Below are 26,154 nucleotides of genomic sequence, written 5' to 3'. Positions count from 1 at the left end.
AACAAATCAATGTTTTTCTCTTCAAAAACCAATAAGTTAAAATTTAAAAAAGAAGTGAGATCCACAGGGCACACAGGGTCCAGTCCAGGCCCCTTTCCAGACCTCCAGAACTTTAAGTCCACATACTCATGTGACTTTGTAAGAACTTAGTAAGACAGGAAAGAAGAAAATTCCTTGGCAAGTGGAATGGGCAAACTGAGACAGACAGCTGAACACACTGACTAAGAAGTTTACAGCCAGATATAGTAGATCATCACCCTAGAGATAACATCTAGGCCTCAGTGGTATTTCAGCTCCAGGTCTAGAAAAGTAGCAAAACCAGGTGGGTGATGCCAGAACCAACTGCAAGGACTAAAGAACCCCTGTTCTGCCACTGACCAATGAGTGGAGACCATGACCCTAAAAGGGCACACCTGGAGAACTGAGGAATAGTCTACTGAAACCCTCCCCTGAGATCTCCCTTAAGATTCCAGCCTGCAAGGAAGAGATAAAAATCCCAAGAAAAAAGGACCCAGAGCTTGTTCTCCCTCTGGGGAGTAGCATCTACCACTCCCTTTCCCTTCTTCCCCCATTTCTTTCTTCATAGATACATGTCTCCTTAACTCTAATGATCCCTACAGGACTTGCAACCAGGGGTGCAATGGGCAGCAGCAGCTAGCCCAGACTAACTTTCTGAACTTGTCCCCAAAGCCCCTTTTCTCCGGCTTCCCAGTGAGCTAAGGCAGCCCCGCCTAGGCTCTTTCCAGTTGCTTCTTCTATCCTAAGCCCTTCCTTGCCTCATTGTTCCCAGCTTTAAGAAACGTTCCCTCATAGTTACCTGGACTCATGTTGTGAAATTTTTCCCATATGAAGTCAAGAACCCAAAATCTACATCTGGTCCTAAGCAGACCCACTCAGGGCCGGTTCCTGTCCGGTAACACTGGGATCACACGTCCAAAATCCAACTCATAATCTCCCTGAAACCGGCTTCCTGTGCTCGCTTCCCGCCTTCATACTTTCAGATGTTCAGGCAAAATAAACAAAACTTGGGAAGGTCCTTCCCGCCCTACTTCTGCTCACAGCTACAAGTGATGTTTCAGGAAACCCTGGAGATTGAAGTGTTTCCAGAATCTCAACACAAGGCCCCTGACGGCTACCAGCCTGGTCCCGTCCCTACCATCGTACCCCTGGGGTCAACTGCCGAACCTCCCCGGCCTCGTGGTTTGACCCCCTTGTAACGTCCAACTGGAAACACGGAACACGCCCCTCTGTACCGCTGTCCCTTCAGAACCTCGCACGGCTTCCAGCCACTCAGGTCTTCCCTTGAAGCGACACTCGTCGCCCTGTCCCCTGGACACAGAGACCCCGGTTCCCCAGGGCTCAGGTGCCTCTGAGGGAACGCTGCTCCGTCCTCGCATGGAGGACAAGGGTCTGACTCACGGACCGGAGAGGCACCCCTCCATCTGGGCTTGGACTCGGAGGTGGGAGCCGCGGGAGGTGGTGGGGAGAGACCAGGGGGACACAGCACCCACCTCAGTCGGGCTCATCGGCGCGACCCTCCACCAGCATGCGGGAAGAGCCGCCGTAATAAAAGCGCTCCTTCGTGTCTTAAGAACACCTCAGTGCGGCGGGAGCGAAGCCTCTGCTCCCGCTCCCCATTCGCTTCACTGCGACCCAAGACCGACACGGCTCGGATCCAATGAGCGGAGCAGAGCGCGCTTAAATCGCTTCGTGTCACAAGAGAGACTCTGAAGCCCCGCCCCCAAGTGGTGCGTCAAAACAAGTTGCCGAAACACCTCCCCCACGCGCTGCGCACGCATGCTGAGCCCTCATTGGTCAGTCGCCGCCTCCGCACTACCTTCTGGGTAACGTAGTTTCCACGCTGTCACCCGGGCGACTTCAGAACGCAGGTCGCTGCGGTGGGTGGATACTGACGAAGAGGTGTTGTGAGGGGCGCTTGGAAACGGCGCTCCGGGATCCAAACGGAGTTGGACTTGGCTGGCTCTTAAAGAGGTTCCACACAGATTTCCTTGGCGTGCAGTCCACGAACGTCGCAGAATTTTTTTCTTTTTCTCCAGAAATGTTTAGAAACCTGTTATTTCAGACTCGGGGAATCTCGGTTTCCAAATGCTGTTCGTAGAAAGGGACACACAACACGGTGATGACACTCTTGTTCCCTCAGCGCTGTCGGCTATCTTGTTTGTCTAAGATATATTGAAGCTTTGGAGTCGTTTTTATGAGCTTCAACAGGGTCGTCAGGGACAATAAGGAAATTCCCGACAGGGCTGTGATGGAGAACTGAAGGCAGGATGACAGGCGGCATAAGTAGTCAGAGTGACTGTGTTTCTGGCTCCCACAGAAAACGTCTTTCCTACCTGTATAGTCAATGATTGTGTTCCAATCTAGTGAGCCATATTTTTATTCAGACATTTCTTACTCTATATGTGAGGTATTTTCCATTGTTTTTTTATCCTCACCTAAGGACATGCTTGTTGATTTTAGAAAGGGCGGGCGAGAGGGAGAGAAACTCGGATGTGAGAAGGAAACATAGACTGGCTGTCTCTCCCACACGCTCTGATTATGGACGGAACTGCAACCCAGGCATGTCCCCTGATGGGGAATTCAACAGGAGACCTTTTGCTTTGCAGGACAACACCAAACCCAGTAAGCCACATCAACCATGGCTAGTTTTCGTTTAAGAATCTGAAAGCTCTCTAAAAGAAGAGAGACTTATTACATGCCATCTTCTGTTGGGACAGTGTAGGCCTTTCTGACAGCTGGACCACGTATGCAACGGGGTATCTTATCCCTGTGATAAAAGTTTGGATATTTGTGATCGCACCTGCTTGCTGTGAAGTAGTTTATAATTTTATCTGTAATTGCAGCGACAGTGTCTGCCAGAGTTAAGATTATTTCTGGCAAAACACTTGTGAGAAGCATATTACTAAATATTACTGTTATTAAAAATGAATGTAGTTTTTCAAGGAAAGTGACAAAAATGGTTATAGAGAAATATAGCAGGAACAAGTTGGAGGAAAAAAGATAAGATTTCAGTGATGTTTGAGCAAGAGGCATTGAGTGTGAAGTCAGAGAATGAAGCTGAGACTGCGGCGTGCAGAAACCTTGGCCACACTCAGGGTGTTGACCCAAAAATGTGATTATTTTTAATACTTGAAAACATTTTACATTAACAGCTTGGAGAGAAAGGTAAAAATGATGTATGTTTTTAGATTTTATTTATTTTTTAGAGAAACGGAGGGAGAAAGAGAGGGAGAAAAACACCAATGTGTGGTTGCCTCTCACACGCCCTAAACCGGGGAATTGGCCTACAACCCAGGCATGTGCCCTGACTGGGAATTGAACTGGTGATCCTTTGGTTCTCAGGCCGGTGCTCAATCCACTGTGTCATACTAGCCAGGGCAAAATGATATTTTAAAAAAGAGTTGCCAGAAAGGTGAAAACGAAGTTGTACTGTTGTATACTTACTGATCGACATTCGGTGATCACTTAGCTCTATCATTGACAATTAAATCACTTAGTGGTAATAGTAGCTCAAAATCATACCCACATAAGTAACCTTGGGGATATGCCTTATGGTCTGTCTCTCCTGCAGGTTTGGCTAAGGAAGAACAAAAGAGGGGCCTAACAAAGTGTTTATTTTTCATATCCAGGAATGGGAAAGGCTGCTCTTGGGCCAAATTCAATGTTGTGAACAAGAAACCAAGATTAGAGATAACTTCAGATGACTAACAGGCTCATTCCAGTAATTCAGCTTCTGACAATTAGTAAATCACTGATAGTCCCAAACTTCTAAAATTCAGTCACTGAGTGTTCAGTCCCAAAAGACAGCCAATCAGTGATAGCCCCAGGATCCTAGGCAAAACCACATACTGACAAATATCCTCTAGGTAAAAGGAGAAATTAAAAAGGAAATTTTAAAAGCATTAATATTTTGAACGAGATGAAAATAAAAATGCTACCTGTAAAAAAATCAATGTGATACAGCTAAATTAATTAATAGCCTTAAACAGCTTATTACAAAAGAAGCAAATGTTAATAACCTAAGCTTCCCTGTTAAGAAACCAGAAAGATAAGACCAAACCAGCCCCAAAGCATGGATAAGACAGAAAATAACAAAGGTGAGAACAAAACTCATTGAAATAAAAAATAGAAAAACAACATTTAAAAATCAACGAAACAAAAACTTAGTTCTTTAAAAAGCTCTCTCTCTTCCCTTTCCTTTCTCTTTCTCTAAAAAATCAATTAAAATTTTTTTAATGCCCTGGCCATGTAGCTCAGTTGGTTGGAGTATCATCCCTGTACACCAGGGTTACAGGTTCAATCTCTGGTCAGGTCACATACAAGAATCAACCAATGAATGCATAAATAAGTGGGACAACAAAATCAACATTTCTATCTCTCTCCTCCCCCTCCCCCTAATAAAATCAGGAAAAAGAAACTACTGATCCTACAAAAATTAACATTATCATAAGGGAGTATTATAAATAATCTTTATCCAGTTATCAAAGGTGACATAGTAGAAAATCTATATAGAACTATACTGAGTAATTTTTATTGAAAATCTTCCTACAAGAAAATTCCAGGCTCACCTACCTTCACTAAGTAATTCTGGCAACCATTTAAAAAAATAGTATCAGTAATCCCTCAAAACTCTTTCAGAAAATAAAGGAGGAAATACTTTCCAACTTACTCTGAGGCCAGAATTACTCTGACAGCAGAGTGAAAGATATCAAAGAAATCTACAAACCCATTAGCTCTCAATACAGATGCAGAAATTAACAAAGTATCCAAAAATGGATTCAGCAATATATACAAAGGATTATTCATCATGACCAAGTGGGATTTGTCCTAGGAAATGCAAGGTTAAACATCTGGGTATCAATTAATGAAGTGTATAAGTAAAAAGACAAGAAGAAAAACATAACCACACAATGATTATCTCAATAGATGTAAAAATCTGGAATTGAGTCTAGACATATATCCACAACTACATAGTCAACTGATCTTTGAAAAACGAGCAAAGGCAATTCAATGGAGAGAGGGTAGTCTTTTCAACAAATGGTGCTGGGGGAGCATTTGAGATCTTGCTTGCTGGCAATTGTTCTCAGTTTTGGCTCAAATAAACTCTTAAAAACATTTTTTAAAAAATGGTGCTGAAACTACTTATTGAACATTGTCATGTTAAAAAAATTATCTAGATACGGATCTTACACCTTTCATAAATATTTTCTCAAAATGGATAAAAGAAAAAACAAAAAAAAAGGACAATAGCTCTGGCTGGTGTGGATCAGTTGTTTGGGCGTTGTCCTGTAAACCAAAAGGCCAAAGGTTCAATTCCTAGTCAAGACATATGCCTGTGTTGTAGTTCTGTCCCCAGTGGAGACATATAGGAGAGGCAACTGATCAATATTTCTCTCCCTCTATTTCTCCCTCTGTTCCTTCCTCCCTCTTTCTCTAAAAAAAAAAAATAAAATAAAAAATAAGGGGGGGGGGAGAGTGTGGTAATAGAACTAAATGTATAATACGGAATTATAGAACACCTACAAGGTAACAATAGAAAATGTAGGTAACCTTGTATTTGGCAATAACTTTTCAAATACACCAGAAATAATCCATGAAAAAAAAAAACTGGATAATTTGGACTTGATTAAAATAAAATCTTTGTGCTGTGCAAAAGATAATCTAAAAAGATACTCCTCATCTGTCATTATGGACTTGCAAATTAAAGCAATAATGACATACCACTAAAAATCTATTTAAATAACTAAAATCCAAAAACACTGAACACCAAATGTTGATAAGAACATGGAGAAACAGGAATGAACTCTTATTTATTGCTGGTAAGAATGCAAAATGGTACAACCACTCTGGAAGACAATTTCTTACCAGACTGAACATACTTTTACTATATGATCCAGCAAGTCATGCTTGTTGGCTTGAGTTCAAACAAACTGAAAACTTATATCCACATAAAACCACAAATATATATTGAAGGTGTATTCATAAATAAAACTTGGAAGCAAACAAGATGTCCTTCAGTAGGTATGTGGATAAAATGTGGTACATTCAGACAATGGAATGTTATTCAGTGATAACAAACACAAATCTTCACAGCAGCTTTATTTGTAATAGCCAAAAACTGGAAACAACCCAAATATCCACTAATAGCTGAATGGATAAAAAACTGTGGTATATCCATACAATGGAATAACACTCAAAAATACAAATATACTATTGATATATGTAACAAGATAGATTGGTCTCAAAATAGTCATAGTTAATTTAAAAAACCTAAGCCCCCACTCCCCAGATAGCATATTACATAAAATTCTACAAAATGCTTGCTGCTGCGTGTGAATCATGGGAAATGAGTTTAGAAAGTACTGGGAGGAAAGAGTGCTAAGGAGACACAAAGAGTCCCTTGTGCTGTTGGACATATTCATTATCTTAACTGTGGTGGTAGTTTCTCAGGCACATACACATGCTGAAACATTTTATACTTTGCATTTGTGCAGTTTATTTCATGTCAATCATACCTCAATAAGAAACAAGCATATTTACCATCCCTCTTGGAAGGACGCATCTGCCCTTGCCCCACAATTTAGGAAGGTGAGCCCTTCTCAATGTCAGCAAGAACTAGAAAGCAATGAAGTCCATTTCTACCTTGTACACGAGGACTACTGGTTGGGTCCCAGAAACCCTATCCCTGGACTTCTCTTTTATCAGTGCTGGTGCAGTGATGGCCATGACATCAACAGCCCAGGAAGGTAGAGGAATCCACAAACCTTTAGAACACTGAAGGCCCTGAGAGTTTCCATACACTCCCATCCCATACAGGCACAATTGCACAGACATTTGCAGATGACTCCTTTAGGATAAACACATACCTTCTCATTTGCCAGTTATCTCCACCCAGTTATCTAAATATTTCTATACAAATTATGATTCGCATCTTGCCCTGTAGGCCTTCCAGTCAATGACATCTGCCCATGGGATTCTGGACATCAGAGATAGGACATCAGGTACAGGCGACAGAAATCCCTCAAAAGTGCTGGGGAATATGGGTGGATTTCCTGAGAAAAAGGGACCCAATTCATGTTGCTTCCAGAAGCATTGGAGGTTTTTCACATTAACTATACTCTTCTCAGAATGAATTCTGGGCTTTCAGGAAATCCAGATTCCAGGCCACAGGATTAGGCACACAAAACTCTTCAGTCTTTTCCAACAAGGCTTGGACAACAGTGCAAATCAGATCACAACAGAGAGATCTGTCTGCTGCCATACTGCTTTCCCTTCTCAGGCACATAAAGTTGGTGCCAACAAAAGCCACTTCTCCCTTCATGCTGGCAGAACCCATTTTTTTCTCAGTCCACATTACACAGTGAACAGGCTCCCCAAGAGTCCAGACAGCTACAGCAGACCTGTACCGCTGTGTGAACCAGGGAAGCATCGGGTAGGTGGTTCCAATGGTGGGTGGTTGGAAAGCAGGACGAAGAGTCATGGTTCTTGAGTTCACAGCTGACATTGTCCATGAGGAAGGAAAATCTTGTCTGGAAATTCCAGCAGTTTCCCGCTCAAATCCTTGTGCCCAGAGCTAGATCACACCACTCAGAACCCAGTCATTAGGGAGAAAGTGAAGACCTTCAATGGGCTCAGAAAGCTCATGATTCTTTCTAGGGACTAAGAGAGAGCAGCAGGGGTCTGCCTTCCCTGAGCATGTTGGATTGACACACTGTAGGACCCTGACAGCTGGCAACAGAGGTGGCCTCTGCCACAGGCACTGGCACTGATATAACTGTCAAGAGCCCTGGACAGTTCAGAAAGTGCCATGTATGTACATGGAACTTCCTGGGAATGGAACCAGGCTGACGCATGAATGCACAAGGTCTACCTGCTGGTTTATGGCTACCTCAGCACCACAGTAACCACAAAGTTTTTCTCTGCTGTGAGTCCTGAGGCTGAATGAAGAGACAGCACATTTTCTGCATGCATAAGGCTTTTTTCTAACATGAACTTTCTGGTGTTAAAGAAGTTTAAGAGACACAGCTAAAGGGCTACCCAAACTGTTGTTATTACAAGGCCTTTCTCCAGTATGAACTTTCTGGTGTCGCACCAGATGGGAGCTCCGGCTGTAGGCTTTCCCACACTCACTACACACATAAGGTTTCTCTCCCGTGTGAACCCTCTGGTGCAGGATGAGGCTAGAGTTGCGGCTAAAAAATTTCCCACACTCGTTGCACTCATAAGGCCTTGCTCCTGTGTGAACTTTCTTGTGTTGAACAAGGTGGGAGCTGCTAATGTAAGCTTTTCCACACTCAGTGCACACATAAGGCCTTGCTCCGGTGTGAACCCTCTGGTGCAGGATTAGGCTGGAGTTGTGGCTGAAGCATTTCCCACACTCACTGCACTCATAAGGCTTCGCCCCAGTGTGGATTCTCTGGTGCACAATCAGGTTGGAGCTGTGGCTAAAGAATTTTCCACACTCACCACACTCATAAGGCCTCTCCCCCGTGTGGATTTTCTGGTGCTGCACAAGGGTGTCCTTGCGGCTGAAGGCCTTCCCACACTCGCTGCACTCATATGGCCTTGCTCCAGTGTGGATTATCTGGTGCTGGACAAGAGTGTCTTTGCAGCTAAACGCCTTCCCACATTTGCTGCACACGTAAGATCTTGCTCCTGTGTGGACTCTCCGATGTTTAATAAGGCTGGAGTTATGGCTAAAGAATTTCCCACATTCAATGCATTCATAGGGCCTTGCCCCAGTGTGAATCCTCCAGTGCTCAATAAGGTGGGAGCTTTGGCTAAAGAATTTCCCGCACTCGCTGCACTCGTATGGTCTCTCTCCAGTATGAAATCTCTGGTGCTGAATGAGCGTGTCTTTGCGGCTGAAGGCTTTTCCACACTCACTGCACTGGTAAGGCCTCTCTCCGGTGTGGATTCTCTGGTGCTGGACAAGGTGGGAGCTTCTGCTGTAGGCTTTCCCACACTCGCTGCAGTCGTAAGACCTCTCTCCAGTGTGGACTCTCCGGTGCTGGACGAGTGTGTCTTTGCGGCTGAAGGCCTTGCCACACTCACTGCATGTATAATGTCTCTTCCCAGTGTGAAGTTTCTGGTGCACTTTTAGGTGGGACAGGTGAATGAAGGCCTTCCCGCACTCCTTACACACATGGGATGTTTCTCCATTGTGAACTTTTCTGTACTGAATAAGAGCTGATTTCTCCTTGGGCACATTTCCGTACGGCAGGCAACTCATAGGCTTCCCATCAGTGTAAGTCATCTGTTTGTTAAGCAGAGTAAAGGTACTCAGGAAGGTTCTCCCATCATCATTGCAACTGAAAAGCATCAGTGCATCGTGATCCCCCTGGAGTTGCCTGAGGTTGGTGCTGGGTGGGAAAGACTCTGTGAACCTGGTCCTCTTGCATGGACTTGACTCACAGTGAAGGGTCTGGAGCTGGAGGAGGCTAGAGTTGTCTAGCAAGTCCATCCCGTCTTCCCTGCAAGGAAAGGGTCTTCCCAACGTATGGATAGCACAGCTCTTCACCAATGAGGCCCCACCATTGTCCTCGTGGATGGGCTTCTCTCCACCACTTTGCTCTTGGTGCTGGTCAAAGTTTGCCCTGAATGCCAATCCTTTCCCACATGGGCCACACATGCATGGTTTCTGTATGGGGAATGGCCCCTGGTGTCCAGCCAGGGGCAAAATGTCTCTCAAGAGTGGGTCACACAGCTCACACAGGTGGGTTTTCTGGATAAACAGACCTGACTCGAGAGTCCTGACTGGTAACACTTCTGCAGAAGCACTCTGCTCAGAAGGGGCCTCCTCATGGTCTACTTCACGCCAGCAACCTGAAAATAGACAAATGCTGGTGAAGTATGTATTGACTTTGGTGCGAGGCAGCAACCTCATCAGATACGAGTATATGACACACCAGAAATGAGTCCACTGACTCGTTGGCAGGACGAGGGAGCCAGGGGAGGGGTGAAGAAGGGCCCACTGTCAGTGCTGGACCTCTACAAGTCACAGAAGGGAGGAACTGTAATGATGGGTAAAGATGCAACAACGGTGCCCAGGACAGGAAGGAGAGGAGAGGTCTCCAACTCAGGCTCTACAAAAGGGCTTCAGCAGGGTTCTGGCTGCTGGTGTCTGGTGAGCTATGTGCAAAATGCTGGGTCCTGGCCTAGGGAAGTCTGACTGCAAGGAAACTGCTGGTTGTTAAGGACTATTTAAAAATGTGTGCACAACGCTGCAGAGCACTGCAGAGGGAGTACAGAAGCATGAGGGACAAGCAGAGGCAAGAGAAGTGAGGAAACAGCCAAGGGATGGAGACAGAAGAGAGATGTTAAGTGGGTGGGAACCACAGAAGGGAGGGATAAGAGTCATTGATCTGGCTTGACAGAAAGAGCTGACCGTAAAGAATGGGGAATACGCAAACACCAAGGACCCTGGAGTAGGTGCAAGTGTACATGGAAGGGAGCCTCGAAGATCGAGGGCCCCCAGAAAGGTCTCTTCTCCTGGTATTCTTGCCCTTATATAAGCTTTCACTGTAAAAGGGACTAGAATGTTTCTAAGGAATAGAATGCAGCAAAAATGATGGATGTCACTTTCAAGGTCAGACCAGAAAAAGACCAGCTTGCGTCCTAGGCATTCTCTCTTGCTCACTGGCTCAAAGAGAAGGCAGCTTCCCTGATGTGAGGTAGGCGACAGGAAGGCCACCATGGCACAGAACTGAGGAAGCCTCTGGCCAACAGCCAGCAAGAAGCCAACGCTCGCAGTTCAACAAGCTGCAAGAAAGTGAATCTTGTGAACAGTGATGTGAGTGAGTTTGTAAGTAGAGTCTTTCTGAGCATAGCCTGCAAAGGAGAACAAGGCTCTGGCTGACAGCTTGACTGAAACCTCACAGGACATCATGACCAGGTGCACCAGGTAAGCCGCGACAATTCCTGATGCACCAAAACTGAGATAATGAATTTTTACTGTGTTAAGCCAATAAATTTGGGGGAAATCTGCCATACACTAACAGATAGCTAAACCAGGGACTTACCCAGTGAGGACACGAGGGCAAAGTTCTCCAGCATCACATCACGGTACAGGCATCTCTGAGCCACATCAAGGAGCCCCCACTCCTCCCGAGAGAAGTACACGAACACGTCCTCGAAGGTCACACAGCCCTGCTGTGAAGGGGACAGTTGAGCTCACAGGCAGCACAGCATCTCACCACTCACATGAGCACTCCTGGGTCCCTCCCCGTCCCCCAAGCCTCTCAACGCAGAGGTACCAGGCCTTGGACCACTTAGTGCCTGCTGTTTCCTTACATCCCTGGGGTCACTAAGTCTCACCCTGAGCAGACTCAGGCAGGTGGGGCAACAGGGACTATGTAAACCACGGTTCGGGCTGGAAGGACGCTGAACAGTCCCCTGCCAGCCAGTTCTCCTCATGTCATCCAGACCAGGCCTCCCAGACACAACCTTAAGCCTCTCAGTCCATACTCCTCCCAACATGAACACAACTCTTTGAATCACACTGTCCTCACTTGTGGTAACACATTCTACTACCACTCACAACCTCAGGTCCACACCATTTGTATCCCCAAGGGAACCCCCACCCTACTCTGCACAAAAGGTCCAGCAAATGCTCCCATGTCTTTATGACAGCCACTACTGCCACCCAGGTGCCTAAGCAAGACACACAGTCCTCAGTGCCAAGTTTTGAGTTTCTGATTATCAACAGCACAGCCACCATGATCTGAAGTACTCCTTCCGAAATTTAACCCATTCCACACTGGCTGCCACATTTTGAACTTCTTCAACAGAATTAAAATCCTGTGTCCAGCTTGATGCCTCCACTAAGGGGTCTCTGGGACTTCTTAAACCAAACATGGCAAAAGCCTAACCCCCATATAGCCACTGAAAATTACTCCTGCCACCAACTTCTCTATCTCAGTTGATGGCACCTGCTAAAGCAACCCCCCGCCCTGTGGTTGCCCATGACTTTTTGCCTTTTCTCATTCACCCTTCACATCAGAAAATCCAGTCAACCTACTTGAAAAAACAGATCCAAAATCCACCAATTTCTCTCATTTTCCCAGCCACCCACTCTGGACCAGCCACCGTCAACACTCCTGTGGAATACTCAGGCCAACACTTTGTGTTCAAACAGACAGCAGCCAAAGGGAGCCTGTTAAGATCTGAGTCAGATCATCTTTTCCTTCTGCTCCAACGCTTCCAAGTGTCACCACCCTCAGAATAGAGACCCAGCCTCTGAGCCTGCCATTCCTGACTGCCTCCTGGCCCTGTTCCCAACAGACATAATGAAGGTCTGTGATTCTCTGAGGACTCCTAATTCATTCTTACCTGCATTTGCTATTACTGGGCCTAATACACCCTTCTAGTCCTCATCCTCTTGGCTGTCAAAGAAGTAGAAACCTTTCCAATATAACTTCTAGGCCAGATTCAGAATGCTGGGCCCCCAGACTCAAGTGCAGAAAAAGGAACAAATTAAGAGTTCCAGAATAGTACTATGTCTCATTAGAAAATCTGGCCAGCCCTGCCCTGGCAGGGTGGCTCAGATGGTTAGAGCATTGTCCCATACACCAAGAGGTTACTGGTTTGATTCCCAGTCACCACACATGCCTAGGTAGCAAGTTCAATCCCTGATCAGAGCACATACTGGATGCAACCGATCAACCAACTGACGTTTCTCTCTTACATCAGTGTTTCTCTCTCTCTCAAAATTAAAACATATCCTCGGGTAGGGATTAAAAAATAAAAATAACAATCTGGTCTGCCCTACTTTAGCTTTACCACTCTGCAGCCAGAGGGAGCCTTTTGACACGCAAGCCAGATCACCTCCCTCCCCTGTTCTAAACCTTCTGTGGCTCCCACCATCATCAGAACAGAGGCCCAGCTCCTCAGGCTGCCTCTCCTGGCCTGAGCCCTGACCTCCTGTTCTCGAAAGACGTAACAGAGACCCGAGGCTCCTGCACCTCTCCTGACTCAGTCCCATCTCCAAGGATTTGTACCAGCTGGCTCTCGTACCTTGGAAACTCTTGCATACCTCAAGCCACGGACACGGGGAACAGGAACCACGCCTTATATCCGGCGGGAGCCACCGCCCTCCATGGCCATTAGACTCAAGAGGAGAGAAAGGTGAGAGGAAAGCGATAGCCCCTAGATCCGAGTCGTTGAGGGCCTGGGGGACCCTGCCACTCACCCCAGCCTGGTCCATCAGCGCCGCGGCCGCCATGGAATCCCGAGAGCAGACTCGGGGGTTCAGCCAGATCCCACACCTCCTCTGGGCCGGGTGGCCTCGGGCTGACTGTCACTCGGCGAGCCCGTCCCTCCCCTACCAGCCCTAGGGAAAAATGCGCACAAGGCTCAGGGAGCCGTCTCCGGGGGCCGTCGAGGACAGGGCGCGGGCGCCAAGGCCGCAGAAAGAGCGCAGCCCCGATGCACACCTCGGCGCTGGGCCGTCCCTCCCCCGACGGGAATCATGGCTCGTAACAAAGGCGCAGGGGGACGTCCTTTCCTTTTAACCGTCCTTCCCGGCTCGATTCCGAAGAACCGCGCGGCCACCAGACCCCTCCAGGAATATGGAAACTCTGCGGCTAGAGTAGACCTCTGACAGTCCTGGCGCTGAATAAATACGTCACGACAGCGACACCGGAAATCCGGTCTCTCCCCGCCCAGCAGCAGGAAACGCCCATCTTTGGGCGGTGCAACGCAGCGACGACGCGTCAGGCGCGGACTTCGGGGTAATGTAGTTTGTTCGCTGCACTCAACCGGGCAAAGGGCACATTTCAGATTCTGGCGACGACGGCGCTAAGGACGGTGATGGGGAAAAGATGGGGAAATAGCGTCCTGAAGGGCCAAAGCGCGTCTTAAAGGGGACGCGCTCAGATTTCCCTGGTCGCCTGGGACAGTGCCACATCCTTCGGGTCTCCAGTTGGTGATCCATTCTTTTCATCCTGGAAAAGCTGCTTCATCTTTGGGAACTGAGGTTAAATAAAACAAGGAATACAACTCGCTCCTGAGGACTTTGCGCAGTAGCAACGTTAAATATACCCCAAATCCATTGATTCCCAAATTTGGGTCCCTGCTGTGGCAGTGTCAGCATCTCTCCTGAACTCAGAGTGCACGTCCTCGGTGAGTTCTGTGACCAGTCCCTCAGGTGGACCACTACGGTCCCCAAGCCCTGGCTTCAGAGCCCCCCACACTGGACTGTTAGAGGAGTTCGTCCACCGGGCCCTTGCAGAGCTGAACACTCAACGCCAAGAATGGTAGTGGAGAAATACTGGTTTTTTTATTGATGAATGGCGCCACCAAGGGGACGGGAAGCTTAATGCTCAAAAGCCCTAACTCCCTGATGGCAAAGGGCAAAATCATAGGACACCAGGAAGGGGTTCAGTGTTGTACTGGGAGTTAATTGGTCATAGGCGAGGTAAGGGCAATGAGTAATTTCTTCAGGTCTTGAGGGTATTTCTGATGTCTGCTCCTGCGCCCCTCTGTCCAGTCTCGTGGGGAAGTAGCCAGGTGGTCCTTCCACTTTAGGGCTCAGGAACTAAAATGTAACTTAGGTTAAGATGTTACTTTTAAGCCCTGGCTGGCATAGCTCAGTGGATTGAGCGCGGGCTGGGAACCGAAGTGTCCGAGGTTCGATTCCCAGCCAGGGTACATTTCTGGGTTGCAGGCCATAACCCCCAGCAACTGCACATTGAAAAAAAAAAAAAGAAAAAAAAGATGTTACCTTTAGCCAACCAGAGGCGCAAACTGTGTAACCATTTGTGAGTTCCCGGCTACTACAATCTTCTGTGGCCTCGGGGGTCGGGGGTTGCTGATTATTTCAACCCCCAAGGATAGAGGGTTGAAATCTCCCTCTAGGGGAGAAAGGCTAGGTCTCTGAGAGATGGGAGAGGGAAGGAGAGATTATTTCTAGAACTGGAGTTTATTTAAAATTAAATTTAATCAAAGTCATAAGGACCCTCGGTTTCAAATTTTCTCAAATGCCCAAGATCTCCCTCATATGCACACCTTTTCGCAGAATGTATCCTGTGAGGCTAAGTCCCATCTATATCACAGGTTTAAATTATGTGCCACAGTGGGTGTTGTGACTGCAAGGGCTAAAGAGGAGCTCTGGGGGATCTGGAGGCCAGGCATTCTTGTTTATTATTAAACATGATTTATTCCTTTAGGTGAGTGAAATTGATAGACTAATAAATATTGATGGAGGGAAGATCCAGACTGAGGTAGTTTCTGTAGAAAGGGTGAGGGACCAGGGCAGAGAAGGCACCTGAGTTTGTATGGGAAGTGTGTCTTTTCTGTCTGGTTCCTTCTGGCCCACAACTTCCTGCTGGCACAAGGCTCCCAACCCCTTCAGCATGGACAAGCGGATCAGCATTTGACCAGATGGCCTGTCTCCTGAGCAGGCAACTGATAATCAATCAGGTTTCCTTTAGGAATCCTAACTCGGTTGGCTGCTTAAAGTTGACAGTGCCCAAAAGTTGTTTTTGGCAGTTTGTCTCTCTTTGGCTGGGGCTCTGCTTTGGTGAACATGATGGGCAGTTTGCCCAGGGCAGGCTAGGGCATCGGCTTAAAGACTGTGCCAAATGGTTGGTACTGTTGAACAGCTGTGATTGGCTGACACTCCCACCTCACCCAAACTGCGTTTGGTTGTTTGTAGCGAGAGGATGGGACTCAGAGATGGAGAAGCAGAATTCAAAAGCTTTGATTGGCTGTCCATCAGGAGGAGTGGAGCTAGCAAATGTGGGCTGTCTTGAATGGAGGCTTTCAGAATAAAATGTACCTTGATTGCCTGTGGTTGGAAATTGGGGACCTGCAAAGCATAGTAGCCATGACTGACAAACAGTCATGGAGAAGGCGGGGCTTAGTTCCTAAGATGGTGGCTAGTCAGGGCTGGATAGAGAAAGGTTTCTGTCAGAGTTTGTCACTGCTGGAAGTACTGGTCTTATGGGTCTGGTACTTACCTCTGAACTCTGGGATCTCTTGAATATAAACAAGTTCGTAGACTACAAACCTCAGTTAAGGCCCCTCTGTGACTGTGATGGAACGAGACAAAGAAAAAACGGCCCTATCACTGAGCTTAAACACAGACAAAAACAAGAACCCTGTGCAAACAGAAAAGACCAGATAGCCTCCTTGTTCTCGGTACTGAGTGACAGCTATCTTCTACTGGCTACTGCTCTAGTGCCGCTTTCCTCTCCTGCCTTGTGGGTAACAAATTTCACAGTATCTGATCACAGTCAACCATGTGTCCTGATGGTGTCCAGTTCTGACCAATGCTCTGTTTCCTTAGTGTCTTCCAAATCACTGAACACAATTCCAGGGCCTGGTAAATGCCTCTCCTAACATCCTCTTACTGAGCGCCCCGCATTCCCCACCGTGTACGGTATCACCGGGCACCAATAAGCCTCACTGCTCCACCACACGTCTCCAGCAATGCTGGTGCTGGAAGGCACTGGCTCCACCTCTCTGCAGACCCAGAAACTCCCCTCAACTTGACTTGCTCATCCGTTTCCCTAGATGTCTGATGGATGTCTCAAACTTACAGAGTACAAAACCCAGGTTCTGTCCTGGCTGGTGTGGCTCAATGAATTGAACACCTGCCTGCATACTGCAGGTTTGCCGGTTGGGTTCCCAGTTCCTGGCATGTACCTGGGTTGAGGGCCAGGTCTATATTTGGGGTGTGCACAAGGCAACTGATTGATGTTTGTCTCACACATCAATGTTTCTCTCCCCTTTTCCTCCCTAAAAAAAAGTCAGTATTTTAAAAAACACACTCAAGTTTACGTCCCCCCACCCCACTGGACCTCACTGCCCACTATCACCACAGTGGCCTTCATCTGACGCTTGCCACAAACCATAATCTTGTCTGCTACATTTGCTGGAGAGCTTCTCCTCCCATCCTGCCTGGGGATCCTGTATCATATTCTTCAGGAGTCTATCAACTTCCAGCTTCCGTCTGTTTTTCCTGTGCTTTAATGCAATGTCTGTCTTCTCAATTTACACACGAGAACACTGAGCTCCAAAGATAAGGGATGTAACCAAGGTCATATGGCTGGGGATAGGCACAGGGAACACAGGTTGGAATCTCAATTCCAAACTCTTAGCACCGAGGTCACTTTGCCCCCTCCACCCCATGTCAATCTTTCCTCTTGTGCTTCTGGGGTCCCCAAACATTTGTCAAAGCAATAGTTACTTTTTTGCACCTGCTTCATTTAATGTGCTCTCCCTGTGAGAGCTCAAAGGGCAGGGCCCCCATCTAGCCAGCCACATGCCCCATCTCCACAGTGCCACATGAAGGAAGGATAGGGTCACATCACTCTTGCCCAAACAGAAGCAGGCCATACCCAGCCCCTCCAACTGAACACAACAGAAATGAAGAATAAATGGTGAGAAATGGGAAATGAGAGAAACAACCCAAGCCCTTCATCCTTTGGAGGACAGGTCACAACTGCTTTCAGACAAACACTGGCTTACATAAATGCCCTGTGTTATAATGATGAGCTTCCAGGTGTGGAAACACCCTCTGTAGGAGAGGGTGTGACTCTATGGACCCAAGAGCTCTGATCCAGTCATAGCCACTGCACAGGGCAGGGTAGGAAAGAATGGGGCCCTTGAGAGGCAACTCTCCCAGTTAGAAAACTATACATGGCATCACTAAAAATGTACAAGTATGGCAACCCCTTGAGAAGTACACAGAATGATTCCGGCCCACAATGGTAATGTGAAACTACACCTGAGCTGGTAGACCAAGCTCTGAGGGTGGCTCAGAGTGAGGTTGTGATTATTTTCATATTAAAAAACAATTTAACATGAGGTAACAATGGTCACCTCATGCAGTCAACATTTACTCCAAAATGCCCACCAGTTGAGTACCAAACAATAAAATACATCCACAGGGGTAAATGTGAAACCCACGTGTACTTGCATGTCTTCATTCCTTTGGTAAGTTCCAATCACTTTTTTAAAAAAGAGCAATACTTGAGACATTCTCAAAAGATTAAATAATGAGATTCCTAATCCAGTTTTTTTTAAAGTTTATCATGAATTTATTTAACATGAATGTGGTTTACTGTTTTTGTTTTTAGCCCTAATGCAACTCCTACAAAACTACTTACTAAGCTGAACTTACTTGGAAAAGAACTTCAAGAGATTTTTAAAAAGTGAAAAAACCCAGCCAGAGGGAAGACTCAGAATTCACCTAGAAATTGCACAGGTACATAATGATGACATCATGTCTCAGAGAAAATAAAGAAAAACAAACGAGTAGATGGGGACCAAGAAAAAGTGAGCATGCTGGATAGTTAAAATGACATACAAAAAGGCTTGTTTTGTTTCTCAACAGTGTTTTAAAATTTTATTCATTTTAAAATTACAGTTGATATACAGTATTATATTTGCTTCATATACAGTGGTATTTTTTTAAATTAAAGCCCTCTCTCACCACTCTTATTTAACATAATACTAGAAGCCCTAGCCACAGCAATCAGTCAAGACAAAGAAATAAAACACATCCAAATTGGAAAGAAAAAAGTTGTCTTTAATTGCAGATCATATGATCTTACACATAAATCAATTACATTACTCTGTACTAACCATGAAACATCTGAAAAAGAAATAAAGAACACTATTCCATTCAAACAGCATCAAAACCAATAAAATACATAGTAATAAATTTAACTAAGGAAGTGAAAGACCTGTATACTGAAAACTACAAGATTTTGTTTAAAGAAACAATCCTAAAGTTTGTGTGGAACCACAAAAGTCCCTAAATAACCAAAGCAATCATGGGAAAGAACAAAATGAGAGGCATCACACTTAACTGATTTCAAATTATCTTATTTCAAAGCAACAGTAATTAAAACAGTAATGGCATTGGTATAAAAACAGACAGGACAACGGGGCAGAACAGAGAGCCCAAAATTAAATGCCCACATATTCAGTCAACTAATATTCCACAAGGGCGCCAAGAACATCCAATGGGGAAATAGTTTCTTCAATAAATGGTGGGAAAACAGGATAAACACATTCAGAAAAATGAAATTGAACCTCTTTCTTACACCACTCACAAAATTAACTTAAAATGAATCAAAGACTTAAACATAAGCCCTGATAACGTAAAACTCCTAGAAGAAAGCATAGGGGGGAAAAACTCCTTCATACTGGTCTTGGCAGTATTTTGGGGATATGATACCAAAAGCACAAACAAAAGAAAAAATCAACAAGTGGGACTATATGAAACTTAAAACTTTGTGCATTGCAAAAAAATAATTAACAAAAGGGCAACCTATGAAATAGTAAACAGTATTTATAAATCATGTATCAGGTCAGGGGTTAATATACAAAATATATAGAGAACTGAAACATCTAAATAACAACAAAACCCAAACAAGCATTAAAAAATGGACAAAAGGAGCAGAGTGCAGCAGCTGAAAACTGGTGAGGCAGAGCCACAATGTTTTGTATCTAGGAGCCTGAGATGAAATGCAAGATAGATGAGGATGTACTCTCCTCCACACAAACCTTTCTCATCTATGTGGCCCTGTGGCGAGTCACTCCTTTTACCTTAAAAAAATTGGACAGCATATGAAGATTGGACATCTCATGTGAATGCATAAGAACTTGGAACGTTTCTACTCTACAAATAGGTTCAGAAAGATATAATAGGCTCTTTAATTGAATGAACATAGTACTTCCACTTGTTAAAAACAAGTTTGGTTGTGGTAACTGATCTTCAGAACTAAAATAGAAAACTATTTGAGAAGTATGAAAAGATGTTTTGTGGTCACAGTGTGTCCTTATGCCCTATCTTGTCAGTCATTTCTATTGACCTTCATACTTCTGTCTGGAGTATATTTGTTGAAGAGCTTCTCATGATTAGTTATGTTCTTTGGAAGCCAGCACATAGACACAACATCTAAGCATAGGGCCATTAGTCTATATTTTTAATAAATATACCAATAAAAAATAAAAATAGCCAACAGGTACATGAAAAGGTGTTTAACAACACTAATCATCAGAAAAATGCAAATCAAAACCACAATAACATATCACCTCACACCTGTAAAAACTGCTACCATCAAGAGATAATAGTGTTGACAAAAAAGTGGAGAGAACCTTGTACATGGGATTATACCTGGTCCAGTTACTTTGGAGAACAGTATGTAGGCTCTTCAAAGAATTAAAAATACAACTACCTTATACCCAGTGATTCTACTTCTGGATATTTATCCAAAAAAAAAAGAAGGAAAGAAAAGAAAATAGGTTGTTGAAGAGACATAAGCACTTCCATGTTTATCATAGCATTGTTTACAACAGCCAAATGCCACCAATGGATGAATAGATAAAAAAAGATGTGATAGCCCTGGCTCGTGTGGCTCAGTTGGTTGGAGAGTCATCCCATAGGTCAAAAGGTTGTGGGTTTGATCCCTGGTCAGACCATAAAAGAAAAAATATGTAATACACAAACACACAATGGAAATACTGCCATCTCCAACAACATGGATGGACCTTGAGGACATTATGCTGAGACAGGTCAGAGAAAGATAAATACTCTATGATATCCCTTATATGTGGAATCTGAAAATAAAAACAAACAAAGTTGTAAAAATAAAGAATGCAATTGATGGTTACCAAAGACTGGTGGGTGGGGAGAGTAGGAAAGACTGTTAAGGGTACATACTTGCAACTAGTACATAAATAGTTCCTAGAGATCTAATATACAATTTAGAGGTCACAAACAGTATTGTAAACATCAAACTTGGTAAGAGACTAGATCATATTTATTCTCACCACTAGAAGTGATAAATCTGAGATATGATAAAGGTGTTGGCTAATGCCAACCACTGGAAATCACTGTGCAATATAAATATATTAGATCAATATATTGTACACATAAACTTATACAATTTTATGTCAATTATATCTCAAAAACAATAAATAAATCTGAGGCCTTGAATGGTCAAATGGTACAGTAAAACATACCCACTCCTAGGTGAGTACTTACCTCCTTAGAAATAAAATAATTTCAGGCAACAACTTTTTAGTATTTTCATTGAGTTTTAAGTGCTTCATAAATGAAGCCTTCACATTTATCACAAAGACTTATGCTTCTCAATTACTGAGATGATGTCTTGCAATAAAGGATTTCAATAAATACTTGCAGAGCTGCACTCAAGTGGGAAGTGCTCATGACAGGTGATGGGGACAGGACCATTTCTTAAACCCTGCTGCTCCCCATCACCCAACAACTAAACAACCAAAAACAAATAACCATGGGTTTATCAGGGAAACCCAAAAGTAGGTGGAATGCATTTTGGGGGGTTATATTTACTTTTCCTCCTCCTTTATATCTGTTTTTTGTTTTGTAAACATTTCTGTAACTGCCTTTCAGTGCTAAGGGTAAAACTATAGATGAAGGGTTTTTGTAATTACACAATAACCATAAATTCTCAGATATTGGTCAATTTCCAATAATTCTTTAGATGACAATAGGTGATGATTGGTGTCAGAAGATTTTCTCCCAGTGATGACAATTTTGGGGTTTCTCTTGGGTAAAATTTTTCAGATGCTGAGTAATACATCTCTTCTGGTCAAAAGATTTTCCTCAGGAGTTACATTGGAAAGGTCTTTCCCCAGTATGAGTTCTCTGAATTTACTAAGGTAACTCCACTTGCAAAAGGCTTTCCCACATATCTCTACTCATAGGGTTTCCCCTCAATGTGAAAACTTCAAGGCTGGGTGAGAAATGAACAAAAGCAGAAGGCAAGTCCACATTCACTACATTAGTAGGTCTCCCTAGTGTGACTCCTCATGTGTTGATTTAGGGAAGATCTGTCACAAAAGGCTCTCCAATACTCTTTACATTAAAGGATTTTTCTCCAGTGTGGATCCTATAATCCCACAAAGAAACCCCTGAAAAGCAAAGGAAGGCCTTTCCACATTAGTGCACTCAGGGCTTCTCTCCTGTGAGAACCCTCATGTGATGAGGGAGAAAACAGCTGTCACAAAAGGCTCACCCGCATACTCTGCATTCAAACAGAATTTGTCCAGAGTGTTAAACAGTCACAATTGTGAGACTCACATTCTCTGCATTCAGGAGGCCTCTCCCCAGTGAGACCCTGCTGGTACTGCATGAAGTCCAGCTCTGGTTGCTGGCCCTTCCTCACCAGAAGCACCCACATGGTCTCTCTGAGTACAAATCCTCATATGCTACCTGAGCTCTGCCCTAAGAAAGGCTTTCTCACATTCACTAGCCAGAGGGCTGCACTCAAGCACAACCTGCTGATGGTATAAACATGCCATTATTTGTTGAGCCTTTTCCTGTGTTCCTTCCACTTGTGGAGATCCTTTTCAGCATGGACTGTGGAGTTCAGGTTATTATCTGTCCCCACACCATTGTGTTCAGAGGTCATCTTCCTGGGGAGACTCTGCTGGGAAATCGTCTCTGGGCTTCCTGTGTTTCTAATGTTCCTCACTGTTCCCTGTATCCCTGCACTGGGAGTCCTTTGACACTGCCCAAGTCAACTGACCCTAGAGTGAGGCTCCTTCCAGTAGAGGTGGCTGAGAAAAAGGAAAGCTTTATCACCCCAGGCTATGCATTCTTGCCTAACAGGAATCTGAGACACATACAGATTTACTAGTGATGCCTGAACAGAAAGGCCTCCCCATACTGTGCTCCTGCGTGGCTCCTCCCCACTGAGACACCTGGTGATGGACAAACCCAGAGCTGGCCCGAAGTTCTTCTGACCCTCCCTGCAAACGCAGGCCTTCTCTACCACAGAGAAGCTGCAGCTCTTCACAAATGAGGCCTGGTGTTTCACTTCTAAAGAATTTCTTTCCACACTGTTGCTGCTGTCTCTGATCAAGTTTTACACTGAACCAGAAGTTTCCCTTATATGACGCATGTCACTGCATGGTTGCTAACCAGATGGTGTTCCTTGTAGCTCAACCATGTGCAAAGATGTCTTTCAATGCTGGACCATGCATGTCATAGGAGTGAGCCTGTTGGGTGAAAGGACCTGTCTTGGGAGCTCTCATCAGTGACACTCTTACAGAACACCCTGCTCAGAGCACGCAGCCTCATCCTTCGCTCCACACCAGCCGCCTGGAGGAGACAAATGCTGGGGAAGTACAAGTTTAATGGGTGGCAAGTGGCATCTGGTAACAGACATGGTCTGATGCAACCAGGGATTGGTCCATGGGACTGTGGACAGAACATGCACACCAGAATCAAGATAAGGAAGGGCCTTCGGCCTCCAAGATCACAGAACAGAGGAGACGTCACAAGGCAGAGGACTGAGTACCAACAGATGAGACGCAGGACTGAAAGGGTGGGGGGACTAACAGGTACTAAGGTCAGGTCAGAAATGACAAGTGAGCAAAGTATTAAAAAAATGGGATAAGTTAGGCACCATGGCAGAAAACTGCTACTAGACATAGCACAGAATGCTCAGGTAATGTGAAGCCAGTCCTGATGTCACCATTCAAACAGCTTCTCACCAGGGCCAGGCCTCCTTCTTGTCTTCTTTCTGCAAGTGGAGCTGTGTCTACCTTCTCAGGAACCCTGACGCCCCTCTGGCTCCCTGTGTGTAACCACGTGGGACCTAGAGACTGCAAGTCCTAAAGGGAAAGAAGAGCTAGTGAGTGGTGAGCAGCAACACATAGCGACCCTCTACACAGAGAATATTAAATATTAAAAAAAAAATCTTGGCAGAAGGCCTTGCAGGAACAGCTCACTGTTCTTCAAAAGGAATGTTTACTTTAAGGCCTACAATTCCTGGAACAGTCAGGCCCTAGGAAATGTCAGAGGAAGGCAGAAGACTCTAGGAACAGAGAGACCAGGGATATATATAGTCACCCCGCAAGGTGTAGCCAGGCCATTTGTATCTGTGGGGAAGACCACAAGACTCATGACACCCAAATCCTTTCTTTCAAAGCTTTAGGCAGTAGATGTTGGGGTTCTTCTGAGATAAGGGGACATAGTGCCCATTGCCCAGCATTGGCACCCACACTACCTACCCCAGGGAGAAGTACCTTGACAGAACCGAGATAGAGAGCTGCCCCTTGGGAAAAAAAAGGGGGAGAAAAAACCCAGCCCAGGACACTAGGAATCACACCACCCCCTGGCATCCATGCCCATGTCAAGTACCTCCAACTGAGTGTAGGTTGGACCTAAATGCTTTTCTAATCAACAAAATATGGCAAAAATGATGGGACATCACTTCTGAGAATAGGTTACAAAAATACCAAATTCTGTCTTAGACCTTGTCTCTTGCTCATGTTCATAGAAATAAACTGCCTTATCACCTACTTACAAAGAAGACAACATGGTAAGAAACTGAGGAAGGGCTCTGACCAATTCCCAGCAAGGATGAATTAACCTAAGAGCCCCCTGCTTGTATGCATGACCTTGAAAGGAGATTTACCTTTTAAGGTCATGCCTGGAGGTGAGATAGCAGCCCTGGACAGTGTGACAGCAAGGTCACAAATGGTGCCTTGAGCTATAGGTGCCCAAGCAGGGTATGCCTGACTCATTTTTGCCTTTTTAAAAAAAGATTGTACTGCCCTGGCTGGCGTGGCTCAGTGGATTGAGCACGGGCTGCGAATCAAAGTGTCGCAGGTTTGATTCCCAGTCAGGGCACATGCCTGGGATGCAGGCCACAGCCCCCAGCAACTGCACATTGATGTTTCTCTCTCTCTCTCTTTCTCCCTCCCTTTCCTCTCTAAAAATAAATAAAATCTAAATTAAAAAGTCAAATGCCATATGTTAAAAAAAAAGATTGTACTTATTTATTTTTAGAGAGGGAGGGAGAGAGAGAGAAACATCAATGTGTGGTTGCCTCTCACGTGGCCCCCACTGGGGACTTGGCCTGCAACCTAGGCATGTGCCCTGCTTGGGAATCGAATTAGCAACCCTTTGGTTTGCAGGCCTTTTTTTTTTTTTTTTTTTAAAGACTTCATTTACTTATTTTTAGAGAGAAGGGAAGGGAGGGAGAAAAAGACCCATCTACTGGGAGAAAGAGAACCATCTACTGGTTGCCTCTTTTACATGACCTGACCTGGACCAGGCATGTGCCCTGACTGGGAATAAAACCAGCAACCCTTCAGATTTAGGGGCAACACCCAATCAACTAAACCACATTGGTCAGGGCAACATGCCTAATTCTTGGTCTACAGATACTGTGAAATAATAAATGTGTGTTTTCAGCCTACTAGCTTTGGGTAGTTTGCCATGTAATAACAGCTAACTCCACCAGGGACTTACCCAGTGAGGACACGAGGGCAAAGTTCTCCAGCATCACATCACGGTACAGGCACCTCTGAGCCTCATCAAGAAGCCCCCACTCCTCCCGAGAGAAGTACACAAACACGTCCTCGAAGGTCACACAGCCCTGCTGTGAAGGGGACAGTTGAGCCCGCAGGCAGCACAGCACCTCTCCCCACATCTCACTGCTCACATGAGCACTCCTGGGTCCCTCCCCGTCCCCCAAGCCTCTCAACGTGGAGGCACCAGGCCTTGGACAGCTAGTACCTGGATCTCCTTACATCCCTCGATCACTGAATCTAGCCCTGAGCAGACCCACGCAGGTGGGTCCAACAGGTACTATGTAAACCATGGGTCTCGCAGGAAGGACCCCAAACAGTCTCCTGCCAGCCAGTTCTGGTGTCGTTCAGACCAGGCTTCCAGACACCCCCAAACCTGGGCTCAGCCTTCCACATAAGCTGCAGTGCCAGGTCCTTAAAGCTGTCAGTTCACACTCCTCCCGGCTCTCCCTCCCAGTCTTCGCTCTGCAGCCAGAGGGGACCCGTTGAATGAAATGTGTTTTAAATCACCCCCGTTCCCTGCTCCAAACTTTCAGAAGGAAAGCTTAGCTCTTTAGGCTGCCGATCCAGGCCCGACTTCCCCCGGCTGCTGCACATTCCCTTAAGTCACAACTGAGACCCTGATCACTTCCAATTCAGTCCCACCTCCAAGTCTTTGCACATGCCTGTTCCCGTGACTGGGACACCCTTCCCAGGGTCATTTTGTGCATATAAATCCATGGCCGAGATTCAGGACCCTGGGTTAAAGCGAGCCCCCCCCCCCCCAACCCAGAGACTCCATGACCGAGATACCAGGATAAGTAGAGCCCAGGA

General features: G+C 45.5%; 2 protein-coding genes across 6 annotated transcripts in view; both read right to left on the bottom strand.

The window, feature by feature from the left end:
* Positions 1-1,716, bottom strand: part of LOC123825679 (zinc finger protein 548-like) — a 45,654-nt gene extending 43,938 nt beyond the window's left edge. For all 4 annotated transcript variants that reach the window (XM_045849291.1, XM_045849300.1, XM_045849335.1 and 1 more), the window contains exon 1: positions 1,512-1,716. In XM_045849291.1, coding sequence (XP_045705247.1) covers positions 1,512-1,526 — 15 coding nt within the window. In that variant the 5' untranslated portion in view covers positions 1,527-1,716. The remainder of the gene's footprint in view (positions 1-1,511) is intronic.
* Positions 1,717-6,119: 4,403 nt separating this feature from the next.
* On the bottom strand, positions 6,120-13,628 carry ZNF304 (zinc finger protein 304). 2 transcript variants are annotated; one of them, XM_045850490.1, is made up of 3 exons: positions 13,211-13,628; positions 11,043-11,172; positions 6,120-9,846 (listed from the first exon to the last, which is right to left on the bottom strand). In XM_045850490.1, exons 1-3 carry the CDS (start codon positions 13,241-13,243, stop codon positions 8,024-8,026), a joined length of 1,986 nt encoding a protein of 661 aa, XP_045706446.1. In that variant the 5' UTR covers positions 13,244-13,628; the 3' UTR covers positions 6,120-8,023. The 2 variants fall into 2 exon arrangements, with proteins under 2 accessions (XP_045706446.1, XP_045706455.1); XM_045850499.1 differs by having other exon boundaries at positions 11,043-11,169.
* Between the last annotated feature and the right edge of the window lie 12,526 nt (positions 13,629-26,154).

The sequence above is a fragment of the Phyllostomus hastatus genome, unplaced genomic scaffold (assembly GCF_019186645.2).
Source record: "Phyllostomus hastatus isolate PE091 unplaced genomic scaffold, TTU_PhHast_1.1 phas_contig_133, whole genome shotgun sequence".
Lineage (NCBI taxonomy): Eukaryota > Metazoa > Chordata > Mammalia > Chiroptera > Phyllostomidae > Phyllostomus > Phyllostomus hastatus.
Note: the sequence above shows the minus strand (reverse complement) of the source record. Positions and strands in the feature narration are given on the sequence as shown.

Coding starts and splice junctions, on each gene's coding strand:
- ZNF304 (XM_045850490.1), bottom strand. CDS start 13,243: ATGGCGGCCGCGGCGCTGATGGACCAGGCTGGG. Junction 11,173..13,210: donor CGCTGATGGACCAGGCTGGG/GTGAGTGGCAGG, acceptor TCCCCTTCACAG/CAGGGCTGTGTGACCTTCGA. Junction 9,847..11,042: donor TGCCCTCGTGTCCTCACTGG/GTAAGTCCCTGG, acceptor GTCTATTTTCAG/GTTGCTGGCGTGAAGTAGAC.